A 14910-nucleotide genomic window follows, 5' to 3' on the forward strand; every position below is an offset into this window, starting at 1 on the left:
TTCTTTTGGGGTTTTTCAGAGTCAGTAGAAAGGCCTCTTTAGTGTCCTAAGTTTTCATAACGGTGACCTCAATTGCCTATAAGCTGTTAGTGTCTTATTGTCTGTTCCACAGGTGCATGTTCATTAATTGTTTATGGCTCATTGAACAAGCATGGGAAACGGTGTTTAAACCCTTTACATTGAATATTTTTACGAATGATCTTTGAAAGACAGGATCCTGATAAATTGACTTTTGTTGTTGCTGAGTATATAACTTAAATCTAAAAAGATACTCACATTAACTTCTTGAGTGTAGGGGGCAGAATTGTTGTTTTTGGCTAAAAAACGTACCCATTTGAAACGGCCTATTTCTCAGGCCCAGAAACTAGAATATGCATATAATTGTCAGATTAGGATAGAAAACACTCTAAAGTTTCCAAAACTGTCAACATTTTGTCTGTGAGTATAACAGAACTGATATTGCAGGCGAAAACCTGAGGAAAATCCAACAAGGAAGTTCTGTTTTTCCTGAAAGCTCTCTGTTCCATTGGATGCCTTGCCTCCATTTAATGGGATATCAACCAGATTCCTTTTCCTATGGCTTCCTCAAGGTGTCAACAGTCTTTAGACATAGTTTCAGGCTTTTATTTTGAAAAATGAGCAAGAAATATCACATCATGTCAGTGGATAGCTGGGTGTTCGCAGAGTTTTCCTTGCGCAACAGAGTGGGGCGGCCATGGTCTCTCCCTCTCCTATTGAAAAAGCTACAGTCCCGGTTGATATATTATCGATTACCGTAATTGCTGGACTATTAAGCGCACCTGAATATAAACCGCACCCACTGAATTATTAAAAAATATGTATTTTGTACATAAATAAGCCGCACATGTCTATAAGCCGCAGGTGCCTACCGGTACATTGAAACAAATTAACTTGGTCACTATCTTCCTCCTCCTGTGCACTGAAACCACTGAAGTCATCTCCTTCGGCGTCGGAGCTGAATAGCCTCAGAATTGCTTCATCCGATGTTGGATCGTTTTCATTGTCGCTCTCGTCACTTTCATCCGGAGGCAAATTCCCCGCTGAGCTCATGCTGCCCCTTCAACACGCAGCAGTCCAGCCTTTCGAAACCCGTTGATGATAGTGGATTTTTTGACAATGCTCCACGCTGTCAGGACCCACTGGCAGACTTGACCATAAGTTGCTCTTCGCATGCAGACCGTTTTAGTGAAGGATTTCTCCCCACTTGTCATCCAAGCCTCCCACTGAACAAGGAGCGCCACCTTAAATGCACGATTTACACTGATGTCGAGTGGCTGCAAATACTTTGGGCCATCTGCTTTTCTTCCCTCTGAAAGCTTCTGAGTCAGTTCCTCACGCTGCTGTTTCCAACGTCTTATCATCGACTCATTAAGGCCAAGCTCCTGTGCAGCAGCTCTATTTCCTTTTCCAACAGCCAGATCGATCGCCTTCAACTTGAAAGCTGCATCATATGCATTTCTCCGTGTCTTTGCCATGATGAGGTTGACAAAATTACTACCGTAATCAGAATGATGGGAAGTTTGAGCCCGCTCGATTTACGTCACATTATGTGACGGTGCTCAGTTTTTTGGCGGCATGAATCTTGTGAAAGCGGGAAAAATTCATAAATTAGCCACGTCATTGTATAAACCGCGAGGTTCAAAGCGTGGGAATAAAGTAGCAGCTTATAGTCCGGAAATTACGGTATATATCTTAAAAACAACCTGAGGATTATGTTTGTTAGGACATCTCTCTCAGCAGACATGTGGCCAGTAAATCCTTGTCCTTTGAGGCATGCAATATCCCCAACCTGAGATGTTGCCATTTTTAAACATTTAGGCCTAGATTCAATCTGTAGCGCTACTGATGGAATCTAGCCCTTATTTTGGAGTTGGTTTGCAATGTGTGGATCCTTCTGACAAGTTCTTACACAAGTTTTTTTTTTAAGGTATCCATCTTTATTTGTAAAAGAAATTATACATAAAAACAATTTCCAATATCTAATACAACTTTAGAAAACAGATTTTTACTTCTAATCCACAAATATAAACCATATAAAAGAAGCAGTGCAAGCATAGTCTATTTCCCCATTTGTTCAATCCCCACCAGCCACAGACAGCAGACTTCGTGGGTGGAGAGACAATACCACCAGACAACTGAAGCAACACAGGAGAACCAAGAAACGTACTACTTGCAAGATCATGTTTCAACACACAAGCCAATAATTCCACAGTTTCACAGCTCTAATAGTCTGACAGCCCATTGTGACACATTTACAAGCCTCATTGCTCTGAACAAGGCATGGGCATAAATCACATTGGGCTGTAGACTATCGCAGCTCTGTACTGTGGACCATGTTTGACGCTTCAGGGGCTTTTGCTCATTAGATTATTGCACACAGGTTCTGATTACTCAATCTGTAACCCGGAGTGTGCCATATTTCTTCTCTGACCAGAGCAGGCGGGCCACATGTATGTCACCACGGAAGCCAATGTTCCTGTCCCAGCAGTACTCTGGAGACAGCACTTTGCTGGGCTTATGGAGCCACAGGTACTTGTTGAGGTGACTCTCGTCGTGCCACAGAGCCTCCACCTGGTTCTCCTTGTCCTTCATGATGGTTTGGTAACAGGTCTCCGTCATATTCTTCACAGTTCGCCACGAGCCTCCGAACACAGCAGCATGATAGTAGAAGTCCCCAGTCTCCATGTAGGCCCTGGACCTGGGGTTGCGGTCGTAGGCGTACAGGCTCTGTGGTCGGTGGTAGTAGTAGGCGTGGAGCAGAGCAACAGAGTCTCCCAGAGCCTCGGAGCCGAACCGACCCACAAACACCTGGTCCACGTCAAAGCAGAAGACGTAGTGGCTGTGGTGACGAATCCGTGACTCGATGGCATCTGCGATGGCCCTCATACGCATCATGGAGATGTCCTGCCAGCGAGAGTGTCTCTGCACCCTCACAACTTTCAGGCTCCGCCCAGGACCCAGATGGATGTCTGGTACCCTCTCGGGAATGTCCGTGAACACATAGTATGTCACAGGTAAAGCCTCCATAAAGTGACGCTCAGCAGAGAGAAGGAATGTCTTCAGGTAGGCATCTAGATACCTTGGGATGGGAAGGAGTAAAAACTCTGGTTCAAGAAGAACATATCAAAATGTTGTTTAAGTGACTGAGAAGCGTTTCATAAGAATTGATGAGTTGATATTTAAAAAAAAAAAAAAAAGAAGGTAACTGAGTTGAAAAACTGACCTGCCCACAGCGAATACAGTGAGAGAGACAGATGAGTGGTTCTTCCTGTGCTCCTGGTCGTAATGATCTGGGTCAAACATCCCATCCCAGATCACAGGTGCTCCCCAGTCAGTGCAGGTCTGAACATCACCTCTGGACCTGGTTGGAGAGAAAAGAACAGATTGGGTTTCAGAACAAACAATGGTAAAAACAAAAGTGGCTTCACTGTAGTGTGTACTGTGTGGTATATGGAATAGGAGAGGAAAACGATATAGAATGAGAGTAATAAAGGTAATTAACTCCCTATTCTAGAGACAGTGGGGGATATGAAGCAAGTTAACATGCTGTCAATGCTCAAGGGATTGGCCATTTTTAGTGCATTTGAATATAGCAGGACTTACAGTGCATTTGGAAAGTATTCAGACCCCTTTCCTTTCTCCACTTTGTCACATTACAGCCTTATTCTAAAATGGATTAAATCAATAACAAAATCCTCAATCTACACACAATAACCCATAATGACTTTTTGTTGCAAATGTATTAAAATAAAATAAATCATTTATTTACATAAGTATTTAGACCCTTTGCTACAAGACTCAAAATTGAGCTCAGGTGCATCCTGTACCCATTGATTGTCCTTGATGTTTCTACATCATGATTGGAGTCCACCTGTGGTAAACTCAATTGATTGGACATGATTTGGAAAGGCGCACACACACACTTGTCTATATAAAGTCCCAAGGTTGACAGTGCATGTTAGAGCAAAAACCAAGCCATGAGGTCAAAGGAATTGTCCATAGAGCTCCAAGGCAGAATTGTGTCGAGGCATAGACCTGGGGGAGTGTGCCAAAAAATGTCTGCAGCATTGAAGGTCCCCAAGAACAGTGGTCTCTATCATTCTTAAGTCAAAGAAGTTTGGAACCACCAAGACTCTTCCTAGAGCTTGTGGTCTTTGGGACCTTCAATGTTGCAGACATTTTTTGGTACCCTTCCCCAGATCTGTGCCTCGACACAATCCTGTCTCGGAGCTCTACAGACAATTCCTTTGACTTCATGGCTTGGTTTTTGCTCAATTTCATTGAAGTGGAAACAACGTTGAGTCAACCAGCATGTGCCCAGTGGGGTAGTCCGGACCTCGTTAGGTAACATTTGAATACCTCTGCACTGAGGCATGAAGCATTTGACTGTGGGCTGACTTGATAATTCTTATGCTATTCATACAGGGTCTAACAAACATACATTCCTCTAACTAAAACCACTGCCCCTTCTCCCAAATACGCTGCCAAGCAGGTTGAAAAAGCAGATCATGTGGTTGACATTGCACTAAGAAACCTATTACAAGGATGTACAGTGGGGAGAACACGTATTTGATAACCTGCAAAATCGGCAGTGTTTCCTACTTACAAAGCATGTAGGGGTCTGTAATTTTTATCATAGGTACACTTCAACTGTGAGAGACGGAATCTAAAACAAAAAATCCAGAAAATCACATTGTATGATTTTGAAGTAATTAATTTGCATTTTATGGCATGACATAAGTATTTGATCACCTACCAACCAGTAAGAATTCCGGCTCTCACAGACCTGTTAGTTTTTCTTTAAGAAGCCCTCCTGTTCTCCACTCATTACCTGTATTAACTGCACCTGTTTGAACTCGTTACCTGTATAAAAGACACAGGCTGGGATGGGCTACAGGACAATAGGCAAGCAGCTTGGTGAGAAGGCAACAACTGTTGGCGCAATTATTAGAAAATGGAAGAAGTTCAAGATGACGGTCAATCACCCTCGGTCTGGGGCTCCATGCAAGATCTCACCTTGTGGGGCATCAATGATCATGAGGAAGGTGAGGGATCAGCCTAGAACTACACGGCAGGACCTGGTCAATGACCTGAAGAGAGCTGGGACCACAGTCTCAAAGAAAACCATTAGTAACACACTACGCTGTCATGGATTAAAATCCTGCAGCACACGCAAGGTGCCCCGGCTCAAGCCAGCGCATGTCCAGGCCCGTCTGAAGTTTGCCAATGACCATCTGGATGATCCAGAGGAGGAATGGGAGAAGGTTACGTGGTCTGATGAGACAAAAAAATAGAGCTTTTTGGTCTAAACTCCACTCGCCGTGTTTGGAGGAAGAAGAAGGATGAGTACAACCCCAAGAACACCATCCTAACCGTGAAGCATGGACGTGGAAACATCATTCTGCGGGGATGCTTTTCTGCAAAGGGGACAGGACGACTGCACCGTATTGAGGGGAGGATGGATGGGGCCATGTATCGCGAGATCTTGGCCAACAACCTCCTTCCTTCAGTAAGAGCATTGAAGATGGATCGTGGCTGGGTCTTCCAGCATGACAACGACCCGAAACACACAGCCAGGTCAACTAAGGAGTGGCTCCGTAAGAAGCATCTCAAGGTCCTGGAGTGGCCTAGCCAGTCTCCAGACCTGAACCCAATAGAAAATCTTTAGAGGGAGCTGAAAGTCCTTATTGCCCAGCGACAGCCCCGAAACCTGAAGGATCTGGAGCAGGTCTGTATGGAGGAGTGGGCCAAAATCCCTGCTGCAGTGTGTGCAAACCTGGTCAAGAACTGCAGGAAACGTATGATCTCTGTAATTGCAAACAAAGGTTTCTGTACCAAATATTAAGTTCTGCTTTTCTGATGTATCGAATACTTATGTCACGCAATAAAATGCAAATTAATTACTTAAAAATCATACAATATGATTTTCTGGATTTTCGTTTTAGATTCCGTCTCTCACAGTTGAAGTGTACCTATGATAAAAAATTACAGACCTCTACATGCTTTGTAAGTAGGAAAACCTGCCGAATCGGCAGTGTATCAAATACTTGTACTTGTATGTGGTATAGAACTGTGTAGAGCTTTGCCCCATACCTTTACCAATAACACTTTGGTATCAATGCACGCCATTAAAAAGATTAGGATTTCATTGTCGGCCTCCAACACAAAACAAATAAAAGTAGTGAACACAGTAAAAGTAATTGCATATTCTGTGCATGTCATTGTTCAGACAATCAAATTTTATAGCCTACCAGAGGTCTAGGGAGGCATCTATACTGTTCCCCAGCTTCAGCTTCTCTGCAGGGGCTTGAGGACATCGGCTCATGGGAAGGAACCCCTCCAAGTACCTGCAACCCAACATGTTGAGTTAGAATGTACACACCTTTCTGTTTGTAGGTGAAGTGTATGGATTGTTTCTATAGTGTGTGACTGGTAATGTGTTTCTGGTTATGGAAAGTTTGCCATACCTTCAACATATGGATTTACTGAAAAATGTAAATATATATATATATATATACTGCTCAAAAAAATAAAGGGAACACTTAAACAACACAATGTAACTCCAAGTCAATCACACTTCTGTGAAATCAAACTGTCCACTTAGGAAGCAACACTGATTGACAATAAATTTCACATGCTGTTGTGCAAATGGAATAGACAACAGGTGGAAATTATACGCAATTAGCAAGACACCCCTAATAAAGGAGTGGTTCTGCAGGTGGTGACTACAGACCACTTCTCAGTTCCTATGCTTCCTAGCTGATGTTTTAGTCACTTTTGAATGCTGGCGGTGCTTTCACTCTAGTGGTAGCATGAGACGGAGTCTACAACCCACACAAGTGGCTCAGGTAGTGCAGCTCATCCAGGATGACACATCAATGCGAGCTGTGGCAAGAAGGTTTGCTGTGTCTGTCAGCGTAGTGTCCAGAGCATGGAGGCGCTACCAGGAGACAGGCCAGTACATCAGGAGACGTGGAGGAGGCCGTAGGAGGGCAACAACCCAGCAGCAGGACCGCTACCTCCGCCTTTGTGCAAGGGGGAGCAGTGCCAGAGCCCTGCAAAATGACCTCCAGCAGGCCACAAATGTGCATGTGTCTGCTCAAACAGTCAGAAACAGACTCCATGAGGGTGGTATGAGGGCCCGACGTCCACAGGTGGGGGTTATGCTTACAGCCCAACACCGTGCAGAACGTTTGGCATTTACCAGAGAACACCAAGATTGGCAAATTCGCCACTGGCGCCCTGTGCTCTTCACAGATGAAAGCAGGTTCACACTGAGCACATGTGACAGTCTGGAGACGCCGTGGAGAACGTTCTGCTGCCTGCAACATCCTCCAGCATGACCGGTTTGGCGGTGGGTCAGTCATGGTGTGGGGTGGCATTTCTTTGGGGGGCCGCACAGCCCTCCATGTGCTCACCAGAGGTAGCCTGACTGCCATTAGGTACCGAGATGAGATCCTCAGACCCCTTGTGAGACCATATGCTGGTGCGGTTGGCCCTGGGTTCCTCCTAATGCAAGACAATGCTAGACTTCATGTGGCTGGAGTGTGTCAGCAGTTTCTGCAAGAGGAAGGCATTGATGCTATGGACTGGCCAGCCCGTTCCCCAGACCTGAATACAATTGAGCACATCTGGGACATCATGTCTCGCTCCATCCACCAACAGTTGCACCACAGACTGTCCAGGAGTTGGCGGATGCTTTAGTCCAGGTCTGGGAGGAGATCCCTCAGGAGACCATCCGCCACCTCATCAGGAGCATGCCCAGGCGTTGTAGGGAGGTCATACAGGCACGTGGAGGCCAGACACACTACTGAGCCTCATTTTGACTTGTTTTAAGGACATTACATCAAAGTTGGATCAGCCTGTAGTGTGGTTTTCCACTTTAATTTTGAGTGTGACTCCAAATCCAGATCTCCATGGGTTGATAAATTTGATTTCCATTGATAATTTGTGTGTGATTTTGTTGTCAGCACATTCAACTATGTAAAGAAAAAAGTATTTAATAAAAATATTTCATTCATTCAGATCTAGGATGTGTTATTTTAGTGTTCCCTTTATTTTTTGGAGCAGTGTATATATACAGTTGTATGAAAACGTTTGGGCACCCCTCTGAGGCTGCATAATAATTTACTCTGTTGTCACAGAAAATGATCACAGTGGCATGCCATTCATTTTCTAATAAAAGCTGAGTACTGGGGTATTGTCCAGATTTTTAGTGTAGCAATTTAAGTTGTATGAAACTAAATCAGATGTGAAAAATAGGCTATGCAAAAATGTGGGCACCCTTGTCATTCTGTTGATTTGAATACCTGTAACTACTTAGCACTGATTAATTGGAACACACAATTGGTTTGGTGAGCTCATTAAGACTTGAACTTCATAGACAAGTGCATCCAATCACAAGAAAAGGTATTTAAGGTGGCCAATTGCAAGAAGTTGTTCTCTTTGACTCTCCTCTTGAAGAGTGGCAACATGGGGACCTCAAAACAACCCTCAAATGATCTGAAAACAAAGATTGTTCAACATTATGGTTTAGAGGAAGGCTACAAAAAGCTATCGCTGAGATTTAAGCTGTCAGTGTCCACTGTGAGGAACAGTGAGGAAATGGAAGACCACAGGCACAGTTCTTGTTAAGGCCAGAAGTGGCAGGCCAAGTAAAATATCATAGAGGCAAAGGCGAAGGATGGTGAGAACGGACAAAAACAGCCCACAGACCACCTCCAACATCATCTTGCTGCAGATGGTGTCACTGTGCAACGTTCAACAATTCAGCGCACTTTGCACAAGGAGAAGCTGTATGGGAGAGTGATGTGGAAGAAGCCTCTTCTGCACACACGCCACAGAGTCGCTTGAGGTATGCAAACGCACATTTGGACAAGCCAGCTTCATTTTGGAATAAGGTGCTGTGGACTGATGAAACAAAGATTGAGTTATTTGGTCATAACAAGGGACGTTATGCATGGCGGCAAAAGAACACAGCGTTCCAAGAAAAACACTTGCTACCCACAGTAAAATTTGGTGGGGGTTCCATCATGCTGTGGGTTCCATCATGCTGTGGGGCTGTGTGGCCAGTGCCGGTACTGGGAATCTTGTTAAAGTTGAGGGTCGCATGGATTCCACTCAATATCAGCAGATTCTTGGGAATAATGTTGAAGAATCAGTCACAGAGTTGAAATGATGCCGGGGCTGGATATTTCAACAAGACAACGACCCAAAACACTGCTCAAAATCTACCCGGGCATTTATGCAGAGGAACAAGTACAGTGTTCTGGAATGGCAATCCCAGTCCCCAGACCTGAATATCATTGAGAATCTGTGGGATGATTTGAAGCGGGCTGTCCATGCTTGGCAACCATCAAACCTAACTGAACTGGATATGTTTTGTGAAGAGGAATGGTCCAAAATACCTTCATCAATAATCCAGACACTCATTAGAGGCTATGGGAAGCGTCTAGAGGCTGTTATTTTATCAAAAAAGGAGGCTCTACTAAATATTGATGTGATTTTTCTATTGGGGTGCCCAAATTTATGCACCTGTCTAATTTTGTTTTGATGCATATTGCACTTTTTCTGTTAATCCAATAAACCTAATTTCACTACTGAAATATTACTGTGTCCATCAGTTATTTGATAGATCAAAATTAAATTGCTGATCCAAACACCCAATTATTTATAAATGGAAATCATGGAAATTGTCAGGGGTGCCCAAACTTTTTCATACGAATATATATATATATATATATATATATATATATACTCCCCACTGTGTGGAGAACAAGTATTTGATACACTGCCGATATTGCAGGTTTTCCTACTTACAAAGCATGTAGAGGTCTGTAATTTGTTTTATCATAGGTACACTTCAACTGTGAGAGACAGAATCTAAAACAAAAATCCAGAAAATCACATTGTATGATTTTTAAGAAATTAATTTGCATTTTATTGCATGACATAAGTATTTGATCACCTACCAACCAGTAAGAATTCCGGCTCTCACAGACCTGTTAGTTTTTCTTTAAGAATCCCTCCTGTTCTCCACTCATTACCTGTATTAACTGCACCTGTTTGAACTCGTTACCTGTATAAAAGACACCTGTCCACACACTCAATCAAACAGACTCCAACCTCTCCACAATGGCCAAGACCAGAGAGCTGTGTAAGGACATCAGGGTTAAAATTGTAGACCTGCACAAAGCTGGGATGGGCTACAGGACAATAGGCAAGCAGCTTGGTGAGAAGGCAACAACTGTTGGCGCAATTCTTAGAAAATGGAAGAAGTTCAAGATGACGGTCAATCACCCTCGGTCTGGGGCTCCATGCAAGATCTCACCTCGTGGGGCATCAATGATCATGAGGAAGGTGAGGGATCAGCCCAGAACTACATGGCAGGACCTGGTCAATGACCTGAAGAGAGCTGGGACCACAGTCTCAAAGAAAACCATTAGTAACACACTACGCCGTCATGGATTAAAATCCTGCAGCGCACGCAAGGTCCCCCGGCTCAAGCCAGCGCATGTCCAGGCCCGTCTGAAGTTTGCCAATGACCATCTGGATGATCCAGAGGAGGAATGGGAGAAGGTAATGTGGTCTGATGAGACAAAAATCGAGCTTTTTGGTCAAAACTCCACTCGCCGTGTTTGGAGGAAGAAGAAGGATGAGTACAACCCCAAGAACACCATCCCAACCGTGAAGTATGGACGTGGAAACATCATTCTTTGGGGATGCTTTTCTGCAAAGGGGACAGGACGACTGCACCGTATTGAGGGGAGGATGGATGGGGCCATGTATCGCAAGATCTTGGCCAACAACCTCCTTTCCTCAGTAAGAGCATTGAAGATGGGTCGTGGCTGGGTCTTCCAGCATGACAACGACCCGAAACACACAGTCAGGGCAACTAAGGAGTGGCTCCGTTAGAAGCATCTCAAGGTCCTGGAGTGGCCTAGCCAGTCTCCAGACCTGAACCCAATAGAAAATCTTTGGAGGGAGCTGAAAGTCCGTATTGCCCAGCGACAGCCCCGAAACCTGAAGGATCTGGAGAAGGTCTGTATGGAGGAGTGGGCCAAACTCCCTGCTGCAATGTGTGCAAACCTGGTCAAAAACTACAGGAAACATCTCTGTAATTGCAAACAAAGGTTTCAGTACCAAATATTAAGTTCTGCTTTTCTGATGTATCAAATACTTATGTCATGCAATAAAATGCAAATGAATTACTTCAAAATCATACAATGTGATTTTCTGGATTTTTGTTTTAGATTCCGTCTCTCATAGTTGAAGTGTACCTATGATAAAAATTACAGACCTCTACATGCTTTGTAAGTAGAAAAACCTGCAAACTCGGCAGTGTATCAAATACTTGTTCTCCCGACTGTATATAGCCATTGATTGGCAAATGGGAGGAGTTATGTTTGATTAGGGAGAGGGTATGTTAATTGTTTGGTTAGGGAGAGACATTCTCACCTTACTGACATGGGTGTGAAGTAGGCTATGAAGAGCAGCACAAAGGCACAGAATGCAACTGTTAATACACACTTTGCCTTGTACATGAATCTGCTGGAAAATAGACAAGAAAATATATTTTTTAAATGTGCAATAGAGAGTCAATGCAATAACTCATCAATAGGCCTATATTTCCTGAACACATGGCAAAACGACAAAATACCAGTTTAAGACTGTTCTGACAGTGAAATATCATTGTCCCAACATTGTGACCCTTTTATTGTGATCACTTTTATTAGTTCAGGGGATATGAGAGGGATTTTACTTAAAATACATATTGTTTTCGAGTTTCCTAGTTCCAACTAGCACTTGAATCTGGGGAGTTTGGATTAGCATGGTCAAGGTGTTCATTTTTTCAAATGAATGAATACATCAAAATGAATTTAAAGTAAATATAATTAATGGGTAATTTCCTTTATCTTAAAAAATAAGTCTAACATTAATGACATACAGTGGGGCAAAAAAGTATTTAGTCAGCCACCAATTGTGCAAGTTCTCCCACTTAAAAAGATGTAATTTTCATCAAGGAGGAAAAAAATCCAGAAAATCACATTGTAGGATTTTTTTTTATTTTACCCCTTTTTCTCCCCAATTTCGTGGTATCCAATTGTTGTAGTAGCTACTATCTTGTCTCATCGCTACAACTCCCGTACGGGTTCGGGAGAGACGAAGGTTGAAAGTCATGCATCCTCCGATACACAACCCAACCAAGCCGCACTGCTTGCGCCGGAGGAAACACCGTGCACCTGGCCACCAGGAGTCGCTGGTGCACGACCAAGCCCTCCCTAACCTGGGCGACGCTAGGCCAATTGTGCGTCGCCCGGGCTCTGTCGCCCAGTTACGGCCGGTTACGACAGAGCCTGGGCGCGAACCCAGGGACTCTGATGGCACAGCTGGCGCTGCAGTACAGCGCCCTTAACCACTGCGCCACCCGGGTTGTAGGATTTTTAATTAAGTTATTTGCAAATGATGGTGGAAATAAGTATTTGGTCACCTACAAACAAGCAAGATTTCTGGCTCTCACAGACCTGTAACTTCTTCTTTAAGAGGCACCTGTCCTCCACTCGTTACCTGTATTAATGGCACCTGTTTGAACTTGTTATCAGTATAAAAGACACCTGTCCACAACCTCAAACAGTCACACTCCAAACTCCACTATGGCCAAGACCAAAGAGCTGTCAAAGGACACCAGAAACAAAATTGTAGACCTGCACCAGGCTGGGAAGACTGAATCCGCAATAGGTAAGCAGCTTGGTTTGAAGAAATCAACTGTGGGAGAAATTATTAGGAAATGGAAGACATACAAGACCACTGATAATCTCCCTCGATCTGGGGCTCCACGCAAGATCTCACCCTGTGGGGTCAAAATGATCACAAGAACGGTGAGCACCATCAGTAACACACTACGCCGCCAGGGACTCAAATCCTGCAGTGCCAGACGTGTCCCCCTGCCTAAGCCAGTACATGTCCAGGCCCGTCTGAAGTTTGCTAGAGAGCATTTGGATGATCCAGAAGAAGTTTGTGAGAATGTCATATGGTCAGATGAAACCAAAATATAACTTTTTGGTAAAAACTCAATTTGTCGTGTTTGGAGGACAAAGAATGCAGAGTTGCATCCAAAGAACACCATACCTACTGTGAAGCATGGGGGTGGAAACATCATGCTTTGGGGCTGTTTTTCTGCAAAGGGACCAGGACAACTGATCCGTGTAAAGGAAAGAATAAATGGGGCCATGTATCGTGAGATTTTGAGTGAAAACCTCCTTGCATCAGCAAGGGCATTGAAGATGAAACATGGCTGGGTCTTTCAGCATGACAATGATCCCAAACACACCGCCCGGGCAACGAAGGAGTGGGTTTGTAAGAAGCATTTCAAGGTCCTGGAGTGGCCTAGCCAGTCTCCAGATCTCAACCCCATAGAAAATCTTTGGAGGGAGTTGAAAGTCCGTGTTGCCCAGCAACAGCCCCAAAACATCACTGCTCTAGAGGAGATCTGCATGGAGGAATGGGCCAAAATACCAGCAACAGTGTGTGAAAACCTTGTGAAGACTTACAGAAAACGTTTGACCTCTGTCATTGCCAACAAAGGGTATATAACAAAGTATTGAGATAAACTTTTGTTATTGACCAAATACTTATTTTCCATCATAATTTGCAAATAAATTCATAAAAAACTCCTACAATGTGATTTTCTGGATTTTTTTTTTCTTCTCATTTTGTCTGTCATAGTTGAAGTGTACCTATGATAAAAATTCAGGCCTTTCTCATCTTTTTTAAGTGGGAGAACTTGCACAATTGGTGGCTGACTAAATATTTTTTTGCCCCACTGTACATGCATAATCACAGAAGTCACAGCCTACCTCATTGTGTGGCCAATGCGTTTTTTTTTCTTCCGAAGTCTGTTTCAGATGGTAAAAAGGAGTGAAACGAATATGCTGAGGGAATAACATTTACATAAAGTGAATACCAATCTGATGTTATTATGGCCATGACGAACAGCGCATTGTAAAGATAAGTCATTATTTACTTGGATTTAGGATAATAAAATGTAGGCTATACATCTGTGATACTAAAGTAGCAATAATATGAAACCAAAATATGACTAAGAGCGTTTACACAAATGAAAAACAGCAACAATGTCATCAGGTGTAGATGGAAATGTTGTAGCCTACCTGCTCGTTGACGCGTCTGTAATAAACTGACGCTGCTTTCAAGGGCTAGTCAGAACAAAAAATGTATAATTTTTCCGATTTGCTAACTGGTGGTAGTTAAACAAATGCAGCGTTCAACGAATCAGAACTTGGCATTCATCTCAAGAGAAGAAGTATCCTGTACATGGAGGGTTGGATTGGTTGCCATAGTTTGGTTGAAAAGGTAAATGGTAGGAAACAAACATTTCTCCGAGTTTCCCTGTAATTACCATTTAGAGGGTCGTTAAAATGACATTTCCAATTTGGAACTAGGAGCTCCAGATAACTCGCGGAAAGTACGTGAACGCGGCATCTTTCCCCATGACAACATGACTCATCGGACCATTCGTCGGATTGTCCTGAGCTCATTTGACATATCACACGACGGAGCGAGATATTTTCGAGATGAGGCGTGTGTGCCAAAGCAACAAGGGAAATAAATAAAGAACAGTCTTAAATAAATTGCGAGTTATAAAGCGTGGTGCTGAACGTCACCAGGCGTGTATCAGTCAAATGCTTGTTGGCATCAAAAGGTCATAGAATGGTATGGGAGTGAATTTGGGGGCATGAACAGGCATGAGGGAATCTATTGATTCAGGTGGATGAGCTGACCATTCCTGATTGCAGTGCATACCTTACACAGGTAGCTTACCTGAAAAGTCAAGTATCTCCAGCATCATATACCTATTTGAAATAAATGTTT

General features: G+C 43.5%; 1 protein-coding gene across 2 annotated transcripts; it reads right to left on the reverse strand.

Annotated features, from left to right (window-relative positions):
- Window positions 1–1935: 1935 nt before the first annotated feature.
- LOC110527833 (alpha-1,3-galactosyltransferase 2) lies at window positions 1936–14755 on the reverse strand. Of its 2 annotated transcripts, none has more exons than XM_021609376.3 (6): window positions 14190–14755; window positions 13878–13952; window positions 11479–11571; window positions 6273–6368; window positions 3245–3382; window positions 1936–3100 (listed from the first exon to the last, which is right to left on the reverse strand). In XM_021609376.3, exons 2-6 carry the CDS (start codon window positions 13880–13882, stop codon window positions 2413–2415), a joined length of 1020 nt encoding a protein of 339 aa, XP_021465051.2. In that variant the 5' UTR covers window positions 13883–13952; window positions 14190–14755; the 3' UTR covers window positions 1936–2412. The 2 variants fall into 2 exon arrangements, with proteins under 2 accessions (XP_021465051.2, XP_021465052.2); XM_021609377.3 differs by having other exon boundaries at window positions 11479–11568; window positions 14190–14636.
- Window positions 14756–14910: the final 155 nt, after the last annotated feature.

The sequence above is a fragment of the Oncorhynchus mykiss genome, chromosome 7 (genome assembly GCF_057628025.1).
Source record: "Oncorhynchus mykiss isolate SJ-2025 chromosome 7, ASM5762802v1, whole genome shotgun sequence".
In the NCBI taxonomy this organism is placed as follows: Eukaryota; Metazoa; Chordata; class Actinopteri; order Salmoniformes; family Salmonidae; genus Oncorhynchus; species Oncorhynchus mykiss.

Excerpts from the sequence above, each read along its gene's own strand:
- LOC110527833 (XM_021609376.3), bottom strand. Across the intron at positions 3,383-6,272 it reads GATGCCTCCCTAGACCTCTG|GTCCAGAGGTGATGTTCAGA; the intron begins GTAGGCTATAAA and ends CTCTCCAACCAG. Across the intron at positions 3,101-3,244 it reads ACTGTATTCGCTGTGGGCAG|GTATCTAGATGCCTACCTGA; the intron begins GTCAGTTTTTCA and ends TCCCATCCCAAG.